At 46.6% G+C, this 23,685-nt stretch overlaps 1 protein-coding gene across 4 annotated transcripts in view; it reads left to right on the plus strand.

The window, feature by feature from the left end:
• Slc39a14 (solute carrier family 39 member 14) overlaps positions 1 to 23,685 on the plus strand; it is a 53,387-nt gene that overhangs the window by 16,423 nt on the left and 13,279 nt on the right. For 2 of the 4 annotated variants that reach the window (XM_074055151.1, XM_074055149.1), the window contains exons 3-9: positions 12,718 to 12,987; positions 14,643 to 14,829; positions 15,447 to 15,616; positions 20,388 to 20,510; positions 21,126 to 21,314; positions 21,747 to 21,954; positions 22,787 to 22,971. In XM_074055151.1, coding sequence (XP_073911252.1) covers positions 12,733 to 12,987; positions 14,643 to 14,829; positions 15,447 to 15,616; positions 20,388 to 20,510; positions 21,126 to 21,314; positions 21,747 to 21,954; positions 22,787 to 22,971 — 1,317 coding nt within the window. In that variant the 5' untranslated portion in view covers positions 12,718 to 12,732. Of the gene's footprint in view, positions 1 to 4,274; positions 4,347 to 12,717; positions 12,988 to 14,642; positions 14,830 to 15,446; positions 15,617 to 17,699; positions 17,870 to 20,387; positions 20,511 to 21,125; positions 21,315 to 21,746; positions 21,955 to 22,786; positions 22,972 to 23,685 lie in introns of those variants that run through there. The other 2 variants (XM_074055150.1, XM_020169793.2) reach the window with 2 other exon arrangements.

Raw genomic sequence — 23,685 nt, forward strand, 5'->3', positions numbered from 1 at the left:
GGTTATCTGGTCTCCCCCTGCTGCCACCTTTCTCACCCAGTTTGGAAATAGGGCTTTTTCTTTTCTTTTATCAATAACTTTCCCTCTCATGCGAATAGGGCCTCAGGCACCGGAGCCTGCACTGGTGAGCAGTAACCTCCTCTGGTGGTGGCAGGAAGGCTGCCCAGCAACTTTCTTTTTCCCTTTCATAAGGAGCGGGAAGTGGAGCAAAGGCTCTGGCACCTCCTCCAAGATCAGTAGAGCACTGACTGATTCAAACCCACATAGCTGGGCTGGTGGAGTGGCTCAAGTGATAGACCCTCTGCCTAACAAGCCCTGAGTTCAAACCCCAATACTACCAAAAAAAAAAAAAAATTGAAGCTGGGCACTGGTGGCTCACATGTGTAATCCTAGCTACTCAGGAGGCAGAGATCAGGGAGGATTGGTTCAAAGTCAGCCCAAGGAAATAGTTCGTGAGACCCTGTTAAAAGTACCTAACACAAAAAGGGCTGGTGGAGTGGCTTAAGGTGTAGGCCCTGAGTTCAAGCCCCAGTACAAAAAAAAAAATAAACATTAACTCACTTAGCTAAGGCCACCCTAGTTTCTCATTTAGTGGGAGAGGTGCTAAGAATTTTCACTTCCAGCAAGTTCCCAGGTGATGTTGTTAACACTGCTGTTCCAATGATTGCACTTTCAGAACCATTTCCCTTGAGAAATGTGTGTGTGTGTGAGAGTGTGTGAGTGTGTGTGAGAGAGAGAGAGAGAGATCGCACGCTGGGCATCTCATCTATGGAGACTGGCCAGACTGGAGCCTGGAACGGTGGGGCTTGAGCTGGCTTGCAGGAGGACAGAAGGGGTGGGGCTGGGGCAGAGGCAGAGGCAGAAAGTCTTGGCCAGCCCAGAGGTACAGCCAGAGGCCCTTGGGATATGTTTTGCCCAGAGTGTTGCTGCCAGAGAGGTGGAGCTAGCATTTCCAAATGGCTTGGTTGCTACCACAGGAAAGTTGCAACTTGTCACAGTGCTGGGGTGGAGGTGGTCTTTCCTACCTGTGCTCCTGTCCTTTAATGAGGAGCTTGTTCTCTAATGGGAGACTCTGAGGCCCAGATCCCTAATGGGGAAGGGCAGGTGTGCCAGGCTGAGTTGCTGTTAAGCCTGAAACTGGTAGAAAGATGTGATCTGTAGACCCAGCTGATTCTTCATTCTCCACCTGGACAGCTGTGACAGCCTCCTGTCTGGTCCTGCTTCTGCCCTCCTCCTGTCCATTCTCCACACTGCAGGCAGGCTGGTATATTAAAAACACATCAGGGCCAGGGGTGTAACTCAGTGGTAGAGTACTTGCCTCTCAGGTTCAAGGCTGTGAGTTCCATCCCCAACACCAAACAAATTAAAAAAAAAAAAAAAAGCCCCAAAACTCCACCTTGGACCCCATCATTTCTTAAAATGTCCCTTCTCCTCTAAATGAAGTCCAGCCATCTTCTTGTGGCCTGCAGTCTCTGCCCACCTTTGTAGGTCATTTTTCTCTCTCCCGCACATCCTCTGTGTACCCTGCAGCCACTGTGAACTCCAATATGTGCCTTTCACACTGAGTTTCCAAGAGTGGCTGCATCCTGGAGGAGAAACATATCCCCAGCCCCTCCAGCCGGCTCACTTTCACATATCCTACAGGTCTCAGATAAAATAACCATTCTTTGGTGAGGCGGGCAGGGCTCAGCCTGGCACTTTCTGGTGGATGGTGTGCATTAGTTGCTCCTCAGATATCCATGCTAAGTAACCAACCAGTGGTTTATTTCTGGTGAGGACACCAGGTGAGGCCTCTTCATATGTGGATTGTAACTTAAGGCACAGCCTACTAAAGGTAGAGAATCAAAAACTACAGGATCCAGGCCTGGGACTATAGCTCATTGATTATCTAGAATGCCCTATGTGCTGGGTTAGGTTCCCAGCACCACAAAAGAAATAAAACAAAAACTACTACAAGACATTCTTTCACCAAAATTCCTAGTGTGATTCAGATTCTTCCTGTTAGATGTGGTGTTGTGGAAGAGGCCAGGCTTCCTCTCCCTCAGGAGACCTGAACATCCATTCAGCTGTAGTAGATTCCTGACAGGGATAGCATAGTTCTGGAGCAGGCAGCTTCTTTGTACCATAGCTACTGATGGTGCACAGGTGCAGCTCCCTGGCAGTCCAGTTCTGCCACATGATCTTGGGAGCAGCCCCTGGCAGCTCAGCCTAGAGTCTGTCTCTTCAGCTCTTCCAGTGAGTCTCTAGGCCATTTAATATCCTGTACAGAATCCCTTTGTGTTTAAATTGCCAAGCTGAACCCTGAGCTACACATGGACCTGTCATCATCGTGCTGATAAGTTACTCCTCGAATGTTTGCTTTTACTGCTGTGTGAGGGCAGGTACCTCATATCCCAGTGAGTAGCATAATTCCTGACTACTGGCAGGATATGAGTATTTGGTTTTTTCTTTTGGCAGTACTGGGGTCTCACGCTTGCAAGGCAGATGCTTTTACCGCCTAAGCCACTCCACCAGCCCTTTTTTTGTGATGGGATTTTTTGAGATAGGGTCTTGTGAACTATTTGCTCTGGCTGGCTTTGAACTGCCATCCTACTGATCTCTGCCTCCTGAGGAGTTAGGATTACAAGTGTGAGCCACCGGCACCTGGCATGAAGTAGCTTTTAGTTCAGTTAATAAAAGTGAACTCCAAGGTAAGGAGATGGCTTAGAGAGAAGGAGAGGGCACGAGGTGGGGTCCTGATAGCTGACTTCAGATGATCTGGGTGAAACATGGTCTGTGGGCCCCAGGGGGACAGAGTGCCTAGGGAAGGAGGTGCTGACCTCCCTGATCTCTCTCCATTGGGCTGTAGGACCATGCAGGGGTCAGTTAGAAGGGACACTAAACTCCTCATCTCCCAGCATAAATTCTCTGTTTCCTGGCCCTTGTGCACCCAACACTGTGCCAGGCCTATGTTGGGGAACACTAGGGCAGGATCTAAGAATAGTAGGTGAGGGCCTCTTTGCCTTCAAGGAGCAAAAATCCAGTTAGAGAGGCTTCCTGGAGACAAAGTAATGAGTCTAAAGCAGTTGGGGAAGTGCTCTGAGTGGTCCACTGCTCCCTGGAAGAAGAACTTGAGATGACTTCTGAGAAAGCATTCATAACTAGATGAGAAGATGGGAACTAGGGAGGAACTGCCTGATCTGAAGTGCTGTGCTGTGGGCCCATAAGCTCTGTCTTAGAGTCACCCAGGTTTGGACTCAGGGCCTCACGCTTGCTAGACAGATGCCCTACTGCTTGAGCCATCCGTTCATCTCGCATTTTCACTGTGCTGGAGACACATGTTATGTTAGCATCAGGCTCCACATTTGAACCCATGTCGGACTTGCCCTGCTGTCTGATTATTTAGCTGTGAGATCATGGTTGTTATTTCATTGATCCTGAATAACAAGCCAGGGGTTTTGCTTCGATGAGTTGGAGATGAGAACGGGAGATGAGAGCACCATGTTTCCTAAGCCACATGCAGGACCCCATGCTCTGGCAAACAGGAGGGAACTTAGCAGGTCAATCGGTCACACTTTTGCAGTCTAGTGTCTGGGAACTGTTGACGAATGAATGATGAGAATAGGGTGGCTCTTACCAGGACCTTAGGTCAGGTGGGGTGCTGGGTAGGGAGCGCTGGCTGGCTTCCTTGGGCTCCTGCCTGCCTGACTCAGTTAGTTTTGGAAGTCCTCTTGGCTTTCTTGGGCCCTGGCTCCAGGCTGCTTCCCTCCTCCTTTGGCTGCAGTTCTGGGCCTGGCGGCATTAAACTCATTCAGCATGGGGCTAAATAAGCCTTCTGGGCTTGTCGGTGCTCGCTGTCCTGGGCCCTGACCACCAGTCTCTGGCCTCATAACTTCCTCCCCCAGGCGCTGACATACACAGGGGCTCAGTAAATATTGGTAAATGAGCTGCTGGTTCTAATTTTATCCCTTGCTTCTGGGTCATCACTAATTTTATTTATTTATTTATTTATTTAAAGTTTTCTCATCCCACCACTTCTAGCAGCATGAAGTTTCATGGGGAGAATTAAGTGGGCCACTGACTCTAGGTGCCTCCCCCACCCCTTCCTGCACATGTATGGAAATTTCCCAACCTGGGTGGCCTTCAGACATGCCAAAGCTTGAGGCTCAGGTCCTGAGAGCAGGAACTGGGAAAAGAGAACTCATCCTTTTAGGGTATAGGAGAGGGAGTGTTAGGTGGGAGGGCAGAAGGAAGCAGAAAAACGGACCCATTAAAAGCTTGAGCAAGGCTAAGCAAGGCCACTTGTCAGGCTGCACCGTTTGCTCAGTACTTGGGTGAAGCTTTCAGCCTAGGACAACTTGACTGAGGTGAGAGTGGCTGCTTCATTTGGTAGGTAGGTGGGGGCCATAGGCTACGGAGTTTTTCTTGAAGCTCTTGAACCCCAAGAAGTCTCTAGGGTAGTATTTACTTGAATACCAAGCTTTAAGCCTGCGCTTTTCTAATTGCAGACACTTGGACCTACACAGATGACTTAATTGGCGTTAGCTTGACCGTGAATATCAAGAATTTTCTAATTAAGTATTAGTAAAAGACCTGGCAGCCTGTAATCCCAGGTACTCAGGAGGTGGAAGCAGGAGGATTGAGTTTCAAAGGCATCCCAGATGAAGTTATGGAGAGCCTGTCTCAAAAAACAAAAGAGCTGGGTGGGGGCTGTGATTTAAATGGTAGACAGCTTGCCTGAATACATACGGCCCTTGGTTTAATCTCCAGTACTGGGCAGTTGGGAGAAAACACTCAGCGGTTTTTTGTATTTAGGTGTATCCATGATTGTTTCTATGGGATCTGGGTTTTGTGCCATACTTCAAAGGTCTTCGTGATTCTTGATTATGATCACCTATGTTACACTGCTACATCTGTACCACCAACTGGGACTCATCAATGGGCGAAGTGATAGAAAGCAAGACCCCCACACACTTCAAATCTTGCCACTCAGAAATAACTATCCTCAATATCAGGTAGACATTATTCCAGACACTGTTCCAGGAAAACTCACAGATGAATGGATATGGGGAAATAGATACAAAAACTCTTACCTGGGGCTGGCAGAGTGGCTCAAGTGGTAGCATGCCTGCCTGCCTAGCAAGCGTGAGGCCTGCCTAGTTCAGACTCTAGCATCGCCAAAAAAGAAACTCACGAAAAAGTATTAAAATTTCTCTGAATGTAACAGAAGAAAAAGAAACTGCAGTTTTAATTTTAATTTTTAAAAGGAATCATTAAGCTTTAAAAATGCATTGTTCACAAGAGATAATTTCCTACCAGCAAAGTAAAGAAAACAGCTTGTGAGTCATATCTATAATTACCTGGTTTATTTTGAACAGTAGCTATTGACTCTTCGCTGTGAAGAATAAGGACGTTAGAATTCTTACATTTGCTCTCCTGCTTTTCCCCGTATCCAGATGATGTTAATTGTACTATTGAATTGTCCATTTTTGTAACATTTAGGTTGTATTCTGCAACCATAATCCCATAATAATTTTTTATTATTTCTTACTTAAAGAATTTTCATGCTTACTGCTGCCCTCTTTCCATGGTTTCTGCATTCCTGAGTTCTAATTTACTTATTTATGTCATTATTTATTTCGTGGTGCTGGGGATCAAAACCATGGCCTTGGGCACTTTACTACTGAAACATACCTAGCCTTTTTTTCTTTTTTTTTGTGGGGCTGGGGTTTGATTTGAACTCAGGGCTTTGTGCTTGCAAAGCAGGTACTCTACCACTGGAGCCACAATTCTGGTCCATTTTGCTGGAGATGGAGGTCTCACAAACTGTGATCAGATCTTAACCTCCCAAGTAGGTAGGATTATAGGCGTGAGCCACTAGTGCCAGCTTTTACTTTTATTTCTGCATTGATTAGTTGCATTTCATTGTTACGTCATTTTCCTCCCTAGTAAGGGGACTGATTTATTCTTTGAGTTCTTTCAGGCTTGGGAATTTCTGCCTGTTGTCTTAACCAAATTTGTATGTAATCTTGGCAAGAAATATTCTTGGCCCATATTTTCTTTCCTTCAGAATCAAATGACATTCTTGCATTATTCCCTGATGCTGAATGTTACTGTGGGGGAAATGAAGATGGTCTGAATTTTCTCACACTGGGAGACTGAGACAAGAGGATCTGGAGTTCAAGGCTAGTCTGGGCTACATAGCAAGACCTTGTCTCAAACAAACGAACAAGAAATTTTAGTGTTTTGTAATTTTCACAATGAGTTCTTTGTTGGGGGGTGGATTTTTCTGACTGGGGGTGTGTACAGCTGCATAGTAGAGCCCATGCATGGCATGCTGAAGGCCCTGAATTTGATCCCCATTCTCCCCCGCCCTCATTTTCTTTTCCCCTTCTGGATGCCTTTTGTCTTTTAAGTTTAGTAGCTGAACTAGGCATTGCTTCATCTTGCATTTGTGGAGTACAGCCTCAGATTTGTTTGGTTTTTTTTTTTTTGCCATTCCATTCTTAGGTCCTCTTCTTTGGGAGCACCTTACCCTTGTGCTGGTATCTCTGTTTCAATTCATCTTTTCTGTCTGGGTTCACCATGGTTATCTCAAGCTCTCCTTTGTGGTGTTTCTCTTGTAAATTATTGGCAGAATAATTGTAATTTTTTAGCTCTTCAGTGATGTCTTGTCCATCTTTTCTCAGTAAGCCTGCCTCTCGTCTCCTTTTGTGTATGGTCTCATCTGCACTGGTTTGGTAGACACACTGTTCTAGCAGTGGGGCGGCTGCCTCCTCTGGAGTCATGTGGTTCTAAGTGTCGAAGTCTTTGTGCCTGCTGTTCCTTTCCTTCTTTATATCTTTCTTTTTTGCAGTGCTGCGGATCAATCTGGGGCCTCATGCACATGTGCCAGGCAAGCGCTGTACCACTGAGCTATACCACCACCCCTGCCTTTACTTTTTATCTTGTTCAAACTTGTGCTGTTCTGCAGGCCCAAATTAAGAAAGTGACCTTCCTCCTACCAGCCTGTGGCTGATTTGTCGCTCATCTCAGCCACAGTGTGCGTGCATGCAAAGGTCCAGGTATTTCAGATGCGCGCTCTGTGATCTGGGGAGGGGAGAATGGAGGCAGGGAGGGTTGTGGGTTTGTCCTTTGCTCTGGGATTTTGTAGATGTCCCTTCATCATGGTGAGTGCACTGTTTTGGGAGATGTAGCCCATTCCTGTTGGAAGGAAGGGAGGAATGCTCTCTCCCGGGAACTGACTGGTTTTCCCAGTTCAGTAGTGGCCCTGGAGACTTCACTTCCCTCAGGGTCAGCCCATTGTTCTTATTCACTTTCACCTCCCCACCCCCCAGATTTTTCCACCACTCCTCATTGAAGAGGACAAAGAATCCTGACAGTTTGCCTCTTTCCCCAGATTATTTGAGACAGGGTCTCATTTTATACAGCCCTTGCTGGTCTTGATCCTCCTGCCACAGCCTCCCAAATGCTGGAACTACAGATAGCTCCAGCTGTAAAACCCAGGATTTTTTGAGGTCTCCACCTTCTACCCCAAGGCCTAGCTTTGTCTTTTATCTGCAAGTTTCTCTCTCTCTCTCTCTCTCTCTCTCTCTCTCTCTTTTTTTTTTTTTCTATCTGGCCCTTTACTAAGGCTCAGAAATGTTCCCTGATTCACCCCAGGCCTTTTGCTTTTGTTTTTATCTATTACTGGTTAACCTTTTGGCCAACAGGTCACACAACCCTAGAATGGGGTGTGGCCAGGTGCTGGAGAAAGTCCAGTCTGCCTTAAGGCCTTCTGCAGAAATGAGCTGCTTACTGGGGAAGAAACCACAAGGTGGTAATGGGAGCCACTTTGTAGCTGGTTGGGTTGTTGACATTCCTAACTCTGGATGATGTGTAGACATCAGAGGCTTCCCTGCCTCTCTGTCCTTGAGGCATGTGTAAGAACCAGAGGTGTCATTTTATGTCCTTGGAATTTCAGGTGATGAGAAGACAGTTGAGAGGACAGGTGATTCATCAAGGGCTGTCAGCAGTGGAAACAAGAGGGCAATATTTCTATCAGTATGGCTTCTTCTGCGTCCCCTAATACCTCTTCTTCCGCCTTCCATCCCCGTGCTCTTTCCTTGTGTGGACAATCAGCCTTTTTTCAATTTTAAGTAAAGGGCCTATAAAAACTCGGTTCAGACTGGCCTCCAACTGAGCTGAGCCTAGGCCTACAACTGACTGAGATCCCAGCTTGAGTTCTACTCTTGCCGTCTACTGTACTCCCACACCCCATGGGGATGGAGTGGACGTAAGTGGGGAGCATATGCAAGAACACATCCTGTTGACCTTGGAAACAGTTTTGCCTTGGCCATCATTGTCTAGAGCATTTGGTCTTTTCTTCCATGTTTTATGTTTGAGCCCAGAGGAATCTAAGAGCAGAGTGATGGGCTCCCTGGCCAGTTGGTGAGGCATAGACTGGAGGCCTGGCCACCCTAGGTCCTTCAGGTTTCTGTGGTCTGTTCTCCCCTCAGTGCCAGCTTGTTGACTGAGCACTGTGGCAAGTTCCCACCTGGTTACCTCAAGGAGAAGTAAATGTTTGGCTCTTCTGTGACAGGGAAGGTAGGCCTAGAAAAGATGGAGTGTGGCTAAACATGAGGTGTGCCACCAGAGCCAAACTGCCACTTCTAGGATGAGATGCTTCTGGATACAGCAGAGGGACAATAGTAGATCGAATCCTAATTTAGGAGCCTCTGGTATGGCAAGGAAACTTCTGAAGCATCACAGAACATTCCAGAATAATCGTCATGCTGACTTTCTCCTAGGTCTTTCATTCCCTTGGAGGGTCAGGTCTGGTGCCTGGTGATAGACCTGAGGTGCTAAAATAATTCACTTCTCTGACCTTGAGCTCAGTTAACACAGGGGCTGTGACCCAGCTTCACCAAGCAGGGCCTGGTGGCTTGAGCCAACAGCACACTGGAGCCTTTGTCTCTTTCCCCTGCTCTTCTTAGCACCCCTGGCAGGTGTCCTCTCTGCCCTTAAGGGCAGCTGGCTCAGCACCCCTGGACGGTTGAGTAGATCACCTGAAGTCACACACAGAACTGGCTTCCTCCTACCCTGGTGAGGACCACTGCCCTAGCCTTGTGTCCCAGCTGTGGCAAAGAGTTGTGTGTTTTCTTCTCCCTCTTCTTTCTCCCCTCCAAAGAGCCTTTAAAAACTCTTTGCTTGCTAAGAATAACATATGGTTTGGGGGGTGCTTTTCCATTGGAGCAGAAAGCACCCTGTTCATGTCTGCCAAAAGGCCAAAGCTACTTGGGTTTGGAGTGTCCTCAGCAGCTCCAAGATTCTGGTTTCAGGCTCCTTACTGTCCCTTGACCCTTTGTGGGGTGAGTTCAGCTCTCAAGTGTGGGCCACACAGCAGCACTCTGCTTGCTGAGTCTGTCTGCCTCGTGGGGACTGGCCTGGACTGTGGAGCCCCAACACTGTCTTGTGGTCGTCAGCAGAGCCCTAAGCAGCATAATTCCTAGCATAACAAGCAGCTATGCTGGCAGGGAGAGGGGAGGGAAGGTGGCCCGGGAGAAATGAAAGTGGCCTGTGGCTTACCTTTCTTGCTACCAGTCAGAAGATGCCTCTTTGCTAGCACTCCAGCTGTCTTAGCAGCCACATGAGGGGTTTAGGGGCCGTGGAGAGCAAGCACTTCATAAATGCCCCTTGAATACCTGTCCTCCAGAGCTGCTAAAACCACCCTAGAGTGCCTATATTTGAAGTGGCTCTGTTAGTTTTTTTCAGAGTATGTTGAAGTTGCTGCAGATGAATTTGAAGACTGTATTTGAAGTGGGAACAGTGTTCTGTGGTTCTGCAGCAGGAGTCCTGTAATACAATACAGCCTGGCCTCTGAGGCATCCCTGAGGGGCGTTTCCCATCCCAGCTCTTTAGGGCATCTCAGACCTGGATCTAGGGTGCCTCCTGAGGCTGAATTGTCACATCTGCTTAGAGGCACGCCAGGTGTGTGGCTCTACATAGCATCCAGGGCGGCTCCTTTGTCTTCATGCTGAGCGCATACTGGTTAAGGACACACTGACTTGAGTGTCGTTCAGATCTGGCTTCAGGTTCATGAAAAATTCAGTTTCTGGCTTTGCTGGCTGTGGATCGTGTTTCCTAATCACTGAACCCAAGTTCCTTATCTGTCAGGTAGGGGTAAGTTTCCCGGTTTCTCTTAAGGGAGACACTGAATGCCAGGTGCTTAGCATGATCTGCCCTGGACAGATGCTGCTGCTGCCCGTCATCTCTTCGCCTGTTTTCCTGCAGCCACACGGACCTCCTCCCCCTTGCTGGCAGCACAGCACATGCTATGTGGACTGCTCATAGACTGCTGGATGGAGAATTGCTTTCTTTGGGCAATGAGCTTAGTCATTTTTGCCTAAGAGTGGCTCGCTCACTTGGTGGTGTTGGAGAGTTCTGAGTCTGAAAGGAATGCTTGCAGACCACCAGTTTTGCTGTTGCCTAATACATCCATGGCCACTCAAAGTGTATCACACCAAAGAGTAACATTTTATGTCCCACAGTCTGTGCACGCCCCATGTGTGGAACCTAAAGCTTGAACGCCCCTAGGATCGTTGTGTGACATGTGCTGCAAGCCTGGAGTTGTGATTGTTTTAGTGGAGAGCAAGGTTAGCCACAAGGTATTCCAGACAGTTCCAGCAGTAGCAGCAGCTTCGTGTTTGAGCTGAGAATCGAAGCTGGGAGAACCTTGCTAGTTATGTCTTAGAATAATGATAGCCAGATTGTATTTATTTATTTCGAGACAGTCTCACTGTGTAGACTGGGCTGGCCTTGAATTCAAGGTCCTCCTGCCTCAGCCTCTCAAGTGTTGAGATGACAGGAGTGCCACCACATCTAGCCCTTATAGCCAGATTCTGAGCACTTTAGTTCAGGTACTCAGCAAGGCCCTGGCCCTAGCTTGGGCCATTAAATTTTCTTTCTTTGTTTTTTTTTTTTTTTTTTTTTCATGGTACTGAGGCTTGAACTCAGGCCTACTCCACCAGCCCTTTTTTGTGAAGGGTTTTTTTCAAGATAGGCTCTCACAGGCGTGAGCCACAGTAATCCAGTGGGGGTGGGTACCAATGCTGTAGATGAGAAAAGTGAGGCAGAAGAGGCTGAGTGACTTGTCCAGTGCAATTTCTCTTGTGGGCAGCTGTGTCTGTGTGACACTGACAGTCACGGTAAGCTGTGTGGCTGTCCTAAGTCACTCTGTATTGTCTCTGGTTAAATAACTTACCCTAGAGTACATTGCTCGTAAGTGACAGGGCCAGGGTTCAGGCAAGCATGCTGTTAGCCACTTAGAACCTACCCTGTTCCTCTGTCACAAGCAAAGGCCCAGAGGTGGAGCATCCAGTGGGAGAGCCTAGGGTTCTTGGGGAGGAAACCACCACAGTGATTGACTTCTTCCTGGTCTGAAACAAGGAGGGTCATTTCCCCTCTAATTAAGTTATAACTTTACTAAGGGAAATGATTAACAAAAGAAAAATCATTGTACTACGTGCTTTCATTTTCTATTGCTTTTCAGTTCCTGACTCTGCTACATAATTCTGTCCTTTATTTTGGCAGTATAGGAATTTAAACTCAGGGCCTCACACTTGTTAGGTAGGCACTCTACCACTTGAGCTATGTGCCCAGCCCTTTTTTGCTTTAGTTATTTTTCAGATAGGGTCTCGTTTTTTTCTTGGGCTAGCCTTGAACCTTGATCCTCTGGACCTCCACCTCTAGAGTAGCCCATAATCCTACTTTTTTGGATATAATTTGCTTGACCATAGTACATCTTTCTGTGTATACCTTTTTATTTTTTAGGTTAGGGCAAATTCTAGAAATAGAATAATCCATTTAAACGGTTTACATATTTGTGTTATCGCATAACTCTTCAAAGGAGTCCTATTATTTTAACAGTCATTGGCAATATTTTCTTCTGCTGTTGAGCCTCATGAACGTGAGGTACTATTTTTATTTATGTTTTATTATTTTATTTTACAGTGCTGGAGATTGAACCCTGAGCCTTACTCATGTTAGGCAAGTGCTCCACCACCAAGCCATACTCCCGTCCATCCCCCAGGTGTAACATGAAAGTCTATTTTGCTGTTTTAATAAGTAGTAAAATAGCACAAGTCAAGTTTTTTGGATTTCTTGAGCCAGGGTCTCACTGTATAGCCCAGGCTAACCTGGAACTCACGATCTTCCTGCCTTTCGATGCTGAGCACTCAAAGTGCTATGAGCTACATTCTCTGCCCCTATTTTTTTAACTTCTAAATTTAGCTATACATGCTGAATTTGTCTTTTATCTTAATTATCATTCCATCCTTTTTTTTTTTTTTTGGCAGTACTGGGGTTTGAACTCAGGGTTTCACACTTGCTAGGCTGGTTCTCTACCACCTGAGCCACTCCACCAGCCCTTCTTTGTGTTGGGTATTTTCAAGGTAGGTTCTCTCAAACTGTTTGCCTGGACTGACTTTGAACCGAGATCCTCCTGATCTCTGCCTCTTAATAGCTAGGATTACAAGTGTGAGCCACCAGCCCCCAGCTTCATTCTATCCCCTTTAAAGAAGGGTTTCTCCAAGGCCAGGCAGAGGAAGAGAGAGAGGGGTGAAGTCAGACTTTAATGCCAACTCTATTCAGGGTTTGAAGGAGGGACCTGTGTGCTTGGTGTGGGGCTGAAGGATCTGTTGTTACTGCCAGGTCGGAAGAGGGAAAGGCTTTGACTTCACTGGCTTTGTGCTCTTGCAGGCATACTTGATCACCATGAAGTTGCTGTGTCCAGGCTGCTTCCTGTTGGCCCTGCTCAGCATATGGAGGGGTGCTCCCCAGGTTCACGCCTCGTCTACAGCTAGGCCGCCTGTCAGCACTGCCTCTTTCCTGGAGGATCTCATGCAGCGCTACGGCAAGAATGGCAGCCTCACGCTGCCACAACTGAAGGTCCTGCTTAACCACCTGGATGTGGGAGTGGGCCGGGAGAATGTCACCCAGCCTGGGCAGGGACACAGGAACTTGTCGACGGTAAGGCTTTCTTCTGAACCAGCACCATCTCTGGCCTCTGGGGTTCCCTGTCTAGACAGGAACAGGGTGGCCGAGCAGCCTGGTAGGATAAGGCAGGCAGGTCTTTGTGACAGAGCAGACAGCCAGTTCTTCTCATCTGTCTGGAACACCACAGTCTGCGCCAGTAGAGCCCCTGACTAGCCACATGGTGCTCTTACAAAGGGCAGCCATGAAGTCGGGTCCTCAGTTCCCCAGACTATCTTTGGAGCTATACCTGGGTCACTTGGAACTGCTGGTAAGCCATGGCTCCCAGGACAGCATTTGCAAGAGTTTATAGTTTCCATTTTGCATACTGCCAGGTGAGTCTTACAGTCCCTCCAGGTGCAGGGGGCATTTTCCTGAAAGTCCCTATGTACATTCCTGAAGGGACCAGGACTAGAACCCAGGGAATGCAGTTCTTTGTTCTTTCTTTGAGATCATCTTGGTTAATCAGAGTCTGAAGCTACTTGTGGCAATGCTGTGGAAGCCAGCCTACAGGGTTTTGTACATCTGTTTTGTTCCTGTGCTGGGTGTTGTGAGCAGTCGAGAAACGTGAATCATATTTAAGTAGTTTTCTCTGGGTGGAGATCTCAGTTCTCTGGAATGGAAACAAAGCATCACATTTTATGGGCTGGGCAGTAATTGTGGGATTCAGAAACGAGAGAGGGAGACGAATGTGCTGGAATAGTCAAGGAGGGTTTGTGCAGGAAGTGTCCCGTAGCCACAGGTTGAAGGATGAATACTCTGGAGTGAGGAAGTGGACAAGGGGACCACATGGTGTGGATAAAGAGCCACCTGCAGGTGGCAAGTGTCTGTGTCAGGGAGGAAGCTGAGTATGCCACAGGGATGGCAGAGTGTGAGGCAGCCTTAGCCCAGAGGACTTCTCTTGGGCCCTGCATCAACATCCTGGGATCACCAGAGTCCAGCCCTCAGCTTATAGGGCCAGAAACTTCTGTTGTCAGCACTTTCAGAGGGCTTACTCAGTGGTAAGCCCAGGTAAAACTAAACTCAGAAAAGGACTGAGGGCTACATGTTTAGTTAGTGAAACTGCAGTTTTTCCCAGGAGCAGTATATGAGAATGATGTGCTAATTCCTCCCAAGGTGCCTGCGTGCTCATTGTAAGGTCAAGGGACTAATATTGCCCAGGTGTGGCCTGACTGGGTAGCACCAATGTTTCTGAGGAAAACCACCTCACCCCTCCACACGCCAGTATCATGCAGAAGTGTGTATAATCTGTAGTTGACCATGATAGCTCCCTGGGCTGTTATGTAGCCAGATTTGGTATCTGAATGAAGCTTGTGTCCCCAGGTCTACAAAGAGTTTTCCTGAAACCATAACCTCGTCACAATGATTGGAATCTGGTTGTTCTAAAACTTGTCCTTGCAGCCATTCACAGATGGGTGTTACTTAGTACATGGAACTTCAGTGTTTGGCTGATATCTAAGATTACTGGTCAGGTTTTCAAGTTTAGGGACTTTCTTGCTCCCATCCTGAGAGATGAATTCACTGATTTCCTGTGGCTTGGGTATGTCTATCTTTTGTCTTTCAGAAGGCTGAGCAGGTTGCTGCTAAGTGGGGCAAGTTTTGGTGTTTAGGCTCTAAGAGGCTTTCTCTTCTCCCCCTCCCTCTCATTTCAGTGCTTCAGTTCTGGAGACCTCTTTGCTACCCACAATTTCAGTGAGCAGTCTCAGATCGGGAAGAGGGAGTTCCAGGAGTTCTGCCCCACCATCCTCCAGCAGCTGGATTCCCGTGCCTGCACCTCTGAGAACCAGGAGAATGAGGAGAATGAGCAGACAGAGGAGGGAAAGCCGAGCGCCATTGAAGGTGAGGAGGCCAGAAGTGGAGGGCAAATAGAACAATGATGGACTGATAGTGACGCGCTCACAAGACTGCTCTGTCACATTGCCAGACCCTTGGTGGACTGGCTGAGGAGCGCTTAATGTTGGACTTTTTGACCAGCCCATGGGCGACTTTTTTGCCTACTTTTCTTTTTTGGTTTTTGTTGATCAACCTTTAAGACCTCCTTTATCTGCCTCATCCCCCCAGCCCCAGCCCCCAGTACTTCTGCTCCAGTGACAGTGGACTTACCAGGTTTGTGAGTGAACACCACAAAGTCTCGGTGCATCAAGTGCCACCTGAGGCAATGTGTGCAACCAGCGTCACGTCTCACTGTTTCTTACTTTGTCACTTAACTCATGGTATTTTTTGGTTTACCAGTTTCATCATCTAAATGGTAAGCTTCTTTTAGATAGCAACCTAGGCATCTTTTTCTGAGGCTTCGCTGCAGCACCTATCAAAAGACAGACTCAACAGACATTTTCTGAAGGGCGGATGGGACTCTGTCTGCCCGGATCACCCCTGAGGTCAGAATGGGCCCGGCCTGGCAGCAGGAGTGCTTGCCATCAGTAATGGGGCCCCCATTTGTTCTTGTTCCTCCGCAGTGTGGGGCTTTGGTTTCCTCAGTGTCTCACTGATTAACCTGGCCTCTCTCCTGGGAGTCCTCGTCCTGCCATGCACGGAGAAAGCGTTTTTCAGCCGTGTGCTCACTTACTTCATCGCCCTGTCCATTGGAACGCTGCTCTCTAACGCGCTCTTCCAGCTCATCCCAGAGGTGCAGTAGAACAGGCGCGCGTCCTCCTTCCCTGGGCTGCCAGAGCCGAGCCCTCCTCTGGCTGATGTGCTCACCCTATGCTCTTAAGATTCTGAACAGCTGCCACCTGAGAAATGAACTGACCTTTCTTCATATCAAGGGCCACCAATGCCTTCTCTGGATCTCAGGAGCCTTCTCTCACTCCTCTGGGCACTTGGTGGCCTCTGGCCTCTTCAGGTGATGTCAGATGCAAGGCTCTTAACACCCCCTGCTGGGAATCTCTTTCTCCATTCCTGAGCCCCATTTGTAGGACTACAAAGAGAAGCTGAAGCTGATGGGCTGTCCATGTCCTTGGTGCTGTGTACCTTACCCTGTATCCTGGGGGGGTACTTAATTGATTATCCATCTGGAATGAGGTAGAAGGGAAAGAAGTTACCAATGGATACAAAGAATGGCCTAAAAAGTGAAGGATCCTGATTTTTAAGCAGGCCATCTTTTGTAGCATACAAAGGCAAATGTAGAGCAAAAATGATTTAATAGAATAAAGAAGCAAAATTCAAAACATAAAGTAAACTAAACTAAAGGGGAACTCAATCTTTTGTACCTTGCATCTTGACCATTTCCTGATAGGACTGAATTCTTGGTACCCTTCCTTACTTGACTGTTTTTAAAGTTTGGTAATTTTGTTTTTTAATTGTTATCACTGAGGAGCTATAAAAATAAGACCCAAGTTGACAGTCTACCCTCCTCTTTAGTTCAGACAGGGATCCTGTTGTCTTGAGGCCACAATGTACAAACACCTGGTGATATAAACACTCTTTGGAGTGGCAGAAGGTGCCTTTCCTAAAAAAGCACATGTCTGCAGCCTCCCAGCCCTTCTCAATAAAAAATCCAACCCAGAAAGTTGCCAGATGGATGTTACACTTTGCCTGTTTCTTCTTCATGATGAAGGAAGAAATGTTTTCGGAATAACCACTTAGGCCAGGCACCCATGGCTCATGCCTGTAATCTAGCAACTCAGGGGACAGAGATCAGGAGGATTGCGGTTTGAAGCCAGCCCAGGCAAATATCTCATGGGATATCTTGAAAATAACCCAACACAAAAAAGGGCTGGTGGAATAGCTCAAGTGGTAGCATGCCTGCTTAGCAAGCGTGCATTTTAAAAGTACTGCAAAAAGAAAAAGAATAACCACCTGATGCCATCTCAAAGTTCCACATGGATCTAGCAAACCCTCTTAGTGGAGGCCTCATCTTGGGCTATTTTTGCAGCTCCAGAAATTGAATTAATTAACTTTTTTTGAGATTTGAAATGAAAAGCCTTGTTGTCTGTCATTATCTATGCTCCACCTTGTGGTTCACAGAGGAGTGTCATACTGGCACCAGTCTGTCCTGCCCATTCCTGGTGCTGTATTTAGCCCAGAATGTGTCACCCTGGGAAATGCAGTTGAAATATATATTTTTTTGTGGTATGTGATCTTGGAACTCTTCTCTACACTTGGATTCCTCACAAAGCAAGTGGAAATAAGCAAAAATAACTGAGAAGTTGAGAAATTGAATTTTATGGGCATTGGATCTTATTTGTTGACTGTCCCTTCTGCCCTGCATGTGACTTTGTTGTATCTTGCACAACCCAAATCTTTCCGCAGGTGATGTCACAGATTGGATATGCAAAAGCAAACCCAGCAGCATCCTGTACATTCACTTTCCACTTGCTTCTGTGTCCTATCAAAGAGCTCTTGAGCTAAAACTCTGATGGACCTGAGTGCACCTCAGACGTGTGACAAGGCAGCACCCTGCCCTGCTTACCAGTCACACCAGCTAGCAAATGTAACTCAGGCTGTCAGAGGCAGCAGCAACAGTAGTCACAGGGTTCCAAGGCCACCTCAAATTCCTCTTCATTTCTCTCGCACGATTGAAGGAAATTTTATCAGACTTGAATCACTAATAAATTTTCTATTTCTCTCTCCCTCCCTACTTGTCTCTCTGGTTTTTTCTTTTTGTTTCCTTTGTTAATATCCACAACTTTGCCTATTGCCTCCCCATTTTCTGTCTTCTTTCCCCTAAATGGTGGTTGTCCTGCTCCCTGTCCTGGGTGGGCTGGCAGTGTGGGGATACGGTCTCCTCTGTGTCACCGTCATCTCCCTCTGCTCCCTCATGGGGGCCAGCGTGGTGCCCTTCATGAAGAAGACCTTTTACAAGAGACTGCTGCTCTACTTCATAGCTCTGGCGATTGGAACCCTCTACTCCAACGCCCTCTTCCAGCTCATCCCTGAGGTATGGCAAGCCAGAGCACTAGCACTGGAGCACGCCCATCTCCTTAGGGAACAGTGGGCACAGTGGGAGGACCCTCAATTTACATGGAAGGCAGAGGGAGGGAGCCTCAGGGTCCTCTCCTTTTGGAAAATGAGGCTAGGACTTAGGTTAGAGAGTTTACATAGCATAGGTTTAAGAGCCAGGTTCAAATCCCAGCCTTTCCATCTCCAGGTTCTACAACTTGGGTCAGCTATTATCTCTCTGTGCTTCCCTTTCCTTGTGTAAAGTGGGGAAAACTACAGAACTGATCTGAAGGTCAAATAGTGAGGGTTCAGTGAGTTACTTGTAAAATGCCTGGTGCCTAGAAAGTACTGTGACTGTTGAGTGAAAAGAAGTAGTATAGGTAAGTCAGTCACTTTATGGCTCTCAGTTTGGGGCTTTAGTGCAGACAAGTATAAACACATCAACAGAATCCATGGGTCTCAGTAAAAAAGACCAGTTCTCAGTAGGAAGTTAGGGGCAAAGGGAAGTTGAACAAAACAGTCTGGTTTTACATACACTGATGGCATTTTTGTGCCTTGCCCGGGTTAGTGAAAAAATACTACACAGAAGATAGAGTTGCTTAGTGTTGTAAGGTTCAGTAGTCAGCCTTGGAGATTTTCATCTGATTCTAAGTCATCTCTTCAGTAAACCCACTCATTATAAAAAGCATAAGGCATTTCACTGTAGGTGGTCTAGCAGGCCTCAACAGAGTTAAAAGATGACTCCGCATGCCTCTTGGAACACCTTGTGCTTTCCAAAATGTTTTACATTCTTAGTGGACCAACTCTGTGATGTCTGTTAGAACAAGTAATGTTTTACCCATAGACTCTGACCCACACAAGAGCCCCTAGCCTAAGCCTACAGTCCAGGTCTGGTGATTCCCAAGGCTGTGTTTTTTAATTCTGCTGTCCTTCCTGGCTTTGTGTGGAGAGGGGTAGTTGCCCCTTTCATGTCGCTTTTCCCTCCAGCAGTCCTGTTCTCCTGGAGAAGGGTTGCCAGTGTGTTGCTTCTAGCCCACACCTTGGCCATTGTGCTTCTTGGAAGACAACACTAGAGGGTCATGACGGAATTTGGTCCTCTTAAACCCTGAAGCACTCACTTTTTTTTTTTTTTTTAATGGCACTGAGGTTTGAACTCAGGGCCTACACCTTGAGCTACTCTACCAGCCCTGGAAAAATATTTTTTTTTCCAGACAGGGTTTCCTGAATTATTTGTCTAGGCGGGGTTCGAATTGCAATCCTCCTTATCTCTGCCTCTTGAGTACCTAGGATTACAGGCATGAGCCATTGGTCCCTGGCAGTACTCACCTTTTAAGTAGTCCAGAGCTTCCCTTTGTTAGAATCAACTAATAATCTGATCTGTTTTGAGAGAGCTGGAATTCATTTTGTTTTATTTTTTTGAGATAGGATCTTTTCTGTGTAGCCCATGCTGGCCTTGAACTTGAGATCCTCCTGCCTCAGCCACTCAAATGCTGAGATTGGAATTTATTTGAGGTTTGTTTCCTGTCAGGAAATGGAGGAGCAGGTCATTAGATGTTTTGCACTATAAATCAAAGAGATGAACTTGGGCTAGAGTTTCCCTGGTTTCCACTCGTACTCTTTTCTCAGTGAATTTTTTTCCCCCTCCCATGTAAGTGAAGTTTTTAGGAAGAACTCAAAACAACCATCATTTTTTTAAAAAATTGTTTACATTTTAAAGACATGAGGTCTCGCTGTGTTTCGAAGGCTGGCCTTGAACTCCTGGGCTCAAGTAATCCTATGTCAGCCTCCTAAATACCTGAGACCTGAGATGTGTGTCACTGTGCCTGGCTTTAAATTCCCCAAAGACTTTCGCCTGTAGGGGTATTGCCTGTCATATTGGTTTGTGGTCCCTGCGAGGTCTGTGGTCAGGAAGACACTGCAATTCTTACTGTTTACTAGGATTTCCCTTTTTAGAAAGCATAATTAAACCACTTCCCATTTTGTTTACAGGCAGAGCATCCAGAAACACTAGCTGAGTGGAAAGCAAACACAAGTACCCTCTCCTTAAATGTGGAATTCGCTGACAGCTTGCTTTTATAGCTATGTACCAAGAAAAATTAAAATAGAGTCTTCATTAAAAGTAGAAAAATGCTGGACATGTGGTATATGCTGTGATCCCTAGCCCTAGGGTGGTGAAGACAGAAGGATGGGGAGTTTGAGGCCAGCCTGTACTGCATAGTAAGACCTTGTCTCAAAAAACCAACCAAACAAAAAGTACAAAGACATCGCCAGAGCTGCTCTTCCCTGAAATTAAAATCCTAAATGTGGTCTGTCTTTCACATTAGATGAGTGAGAGAGAACCTAGCCAGGCAGATGACATCATATTGGGAATATCAAAATTAGATTTTGCTTATGGGCAGAGTTATCACAGGACCTCTCTTTCCTTTCCTGAAGTTGAGGGAGTAGTTAAGAGGTGAGAGGGAACCAATGAAGGTTTTTCATTTTCTTAAACTCACTGTGTTTTCCTGGACCCGCAGGCTTTTGGTTTCAACCCTCTGGAAGATTATTATGTCTCCAAGTCTGCAGTGGTGTTTGGGGGTTTCTACCTTTTCTTTTTCACAGAGAAGATCTTGAAGATGCTTCTTAAGCAGAAAAATGAGGTGAGGCCCAATTATTGGTACAGGAAGTTCTAGGAAGTGACCTGCCTCAAAAAATGCTGATACAGCGGCCAGGTGGGGTGCTGCATCACCAGTGCAGGGAGGTGGCACCATTTCCTTTACGTTGTATGAGAAACCATAAGTGTCATGAGTAGATCATCCTGTTTCACCTTGTAAGGATATTAGCCAGGCTGGAGATCAGACTAGAGATAGATCTGGCCAGGGAGCCCTTTACTAGCAGCAGTGGTTTTCTCCTTTGTTTTGTTCTAGATTGTTTCCTAAGAATATATTCTATCTTTAGAAGTTGGGAGAGAGGCTTGATAATACATATCATCATGTATGAAGTGTGACCATCATGAACAGGACTGACTAGTGTAGTATAGTTCCAGAAAGATGCCTTCAGTGCCCAGCATGGGACTGGTACCTACATAATTAAATGGAAGTGGCCACCTCACTGGATTGAGTGATGCCCTGTGGGGGATTACTTTGATATCTAACACTAAGTCTTTGTCTTCACCCTTTTGGTGCCCCTGTATATAACGCTTTCTCCATTGAGCAAGTTAGGCTGATGGGTTTGGGGGACAGTCACATTGACCCCTCTCCCTGTTGCCTCTCCAGCATCATCATGGACACAATCATTTTACCTCTGAGTCGCTTCCTTCCAAGAAGGACCAGGAGGAGGGTGTGACGGAGAAGCTGCAGAATGGAGACCTGGACCACATGATTCCTCCTCATTGCAACAGCGAGACAGATGGCAAGATCCCCAGCCTCGACGAGAAGGTCATCGTAGGCTCTCTTTCAGTACAGGTCAGTGGCCATCAGCTGCTGGGATGGCCCAGCTCTTGGGAGGCTAAGGCAGGAAAATTGCCTGGCCCAGGAGTTCAAGACCAGCCTGGGCAACATAGTGAGACCTGTCTCAGAAGAAAAAAGAAAGGTCTTGGCCAGTTGGTGGAAAGGCTCAAGTAGTATAGCGCCTGCCTAGCAAGCATGAGGCCTGGAGTTGAATCCCCAGTACCAGAAAGAGAGAAAGAAAGGGAGAGGGGAGGGAGGGAGGGAGAAGAGAATGACAGGGAGGGAGGGAAAGAGAGAGGGAGGAAGTGGGGAAGGAAGAAAGGGAGAGGGAGGGAAGGAAGGAGAGAAAAGAAAAGAAAGAGAAAGGTCGGTGGTGGCCTCAGGTGAGTCAGGCTCATGGTCCACCCTGTGACCTTCTGTGGGCCATGGGGGTGTGCTTTCTCATAGGACCTTCAGGCATCCCAAAGTGCCTGCTACTGGCTAAAAGGTGTCCGCTACTCTGATATTGGCACCCTGGCCTGGATGATTACTCTAAGCGATGGCCTCCACAACTTCATCGATGGCCTGGCCATTGGTGCCTCCTTCACCGTGTCTGTGTTCCAAGGCATCAGCACTTCAGTGGCCATCCTCTGTGAGGAGTTCCCACATGAGCTGGGTAAGCATGTGTTGTCCCCTACTGTGCTGGCTCCCAATTATGGGTGCGGGCATCCTTCATATGGCTGCCCCACCTATGCTGTTCTCCCCCACCTCACAGTGCTCATTGTCATTAATTAACACACCTGCTAAGCTGTGTCACATCTAATCTGTCATAACAGTTGAAGATTATAGTTTAGAATGATGGAGTTTTTCGCAGGGATCTTTGTCTCCTTTAGCCCTGTGTGCTGTGGCTCAATTTTCTCACCTGTACAATGGGTTAATAATAGCGCCATCCTGAGGATTAAAAAAGTAGTGGATACCCCATGCCACACATTATTGTAAGTGCTCAATAACAGTTATCTCTTACATCTTGTATCATCTCCCAAAAGCTAGAAGTCTGGCAGTGGATAAAGTGAGCTGAAGCTTAGGGATGTACTTAGTTTTATCAAGGGAGGCTATAAAAAGCCAGGCTCTCAGATGACTCAGTGTCAGATTCTGGCTTTGTCATTTATTGGCTTGTGACTGACTTCTGCCTTTCAAATTTCATTTCCTGCAAGTACCACCCATTGCAGTTGTGAACTAAATGATAAAAGAGTCATTGCTATTTGGTCATTACTTTCAAAATACTATGAATTATTTTCAGCTTCTAGGCTGAGAGAACATGACCAGTGTGGCAGACAGAGACAGCTCCTGAAGGAGAAAATGAAGGTGCCTTCATCTTGTTGCATAGTCTCCAGTTGGGCTGTCTTGATTTTTTTTACCCAGACTTCATCCATAGTTTAAGTAGTCTGACTCATCAATGTTCTCTGTCTCCTGACTCAACATCCTTCCTCTACTTTTCCCCGCTGTAGGAGACTTTGTCATCCTGCTCAATGCTGGTATGAGCATCCAACAGGCTCTCTTCTTCAACTTCCTTTCTGCCTGCTGCTGCTACGTGGGTCTGGCCTTTGGCATCCTGGCTGGCAGCCACTTCTCTGCCAACTGGATATTTGCACTGGCTGGAGGAATGTTCTTATACATTGCTCTGGCTGATATGGTAAGTCTGCCCTATGCCATGCAGGCAGAGCTAGACCAGGTTATTAAATCTTGGATAGGAAGACAGCCAAGAGGACATCAGCTAACTTTCTTTTTAATAACAGCTTTACCGAACTACCTTTCACATAACACAGTTTACTTACTTAGAGTATATAATTCAGTAATTTTTAAGGAGGCATTAGATTTAAAGGAAGAAACTTTATATTCCTATTAGCATATGTCATTAAAGAAAATTATTATACTAAATCCAGGGTCCTTACTTAAATAGGTGAAATATGGATAAAGAAAAAGAAAGAGTGGGAGAAAAATAAGGAAAAAATTATCTATATTTCTGCCCCAAAACAACAACAGTTAATACTTGAATTTGTTTCTTTTTTATCTCAATGCATTCTTTTCGGTGGTGGTATTATTTTGGGTATAACTTAGTTCCAGAACTAGAATTGCTGGCTCAAAGGGAGCACAGGTTAGGCAGGCAAGAGTGTGTGCGTGCGTGCCTGCCTGCGTGCGTGCGTGCGTGCGTGCGTGCGTGCGTGCGTGCGTGTGTTGCTAAGGAGTGAACCCAGGGCCTTAGACACACATGCTAGACAAGTGCTCCACCACTAAATTAGAACTTTCTTAAAGGGTTTAACCTTCTTCCCTAATATTTGGTGTAACCATTAAGTAGTCTTGAATTCATAACGTGATTCTCTTATATTTAAAAAAATTAAATATCCTT

The sequence above is a fragment of the Castor canadensis genome, chromosome 14 (genome assembly GCF_047511655.1).
Source record: "Castor canadensis chromosome 14, mCasCan1.hap1v2, whole genome shotgun sequence".
Classification (NCBI taxonomy): Eukaryota; Metazoa; Chordata; class Mammalia; order Rodentia; family Castoridae; genus Castor; species Castor canadensis.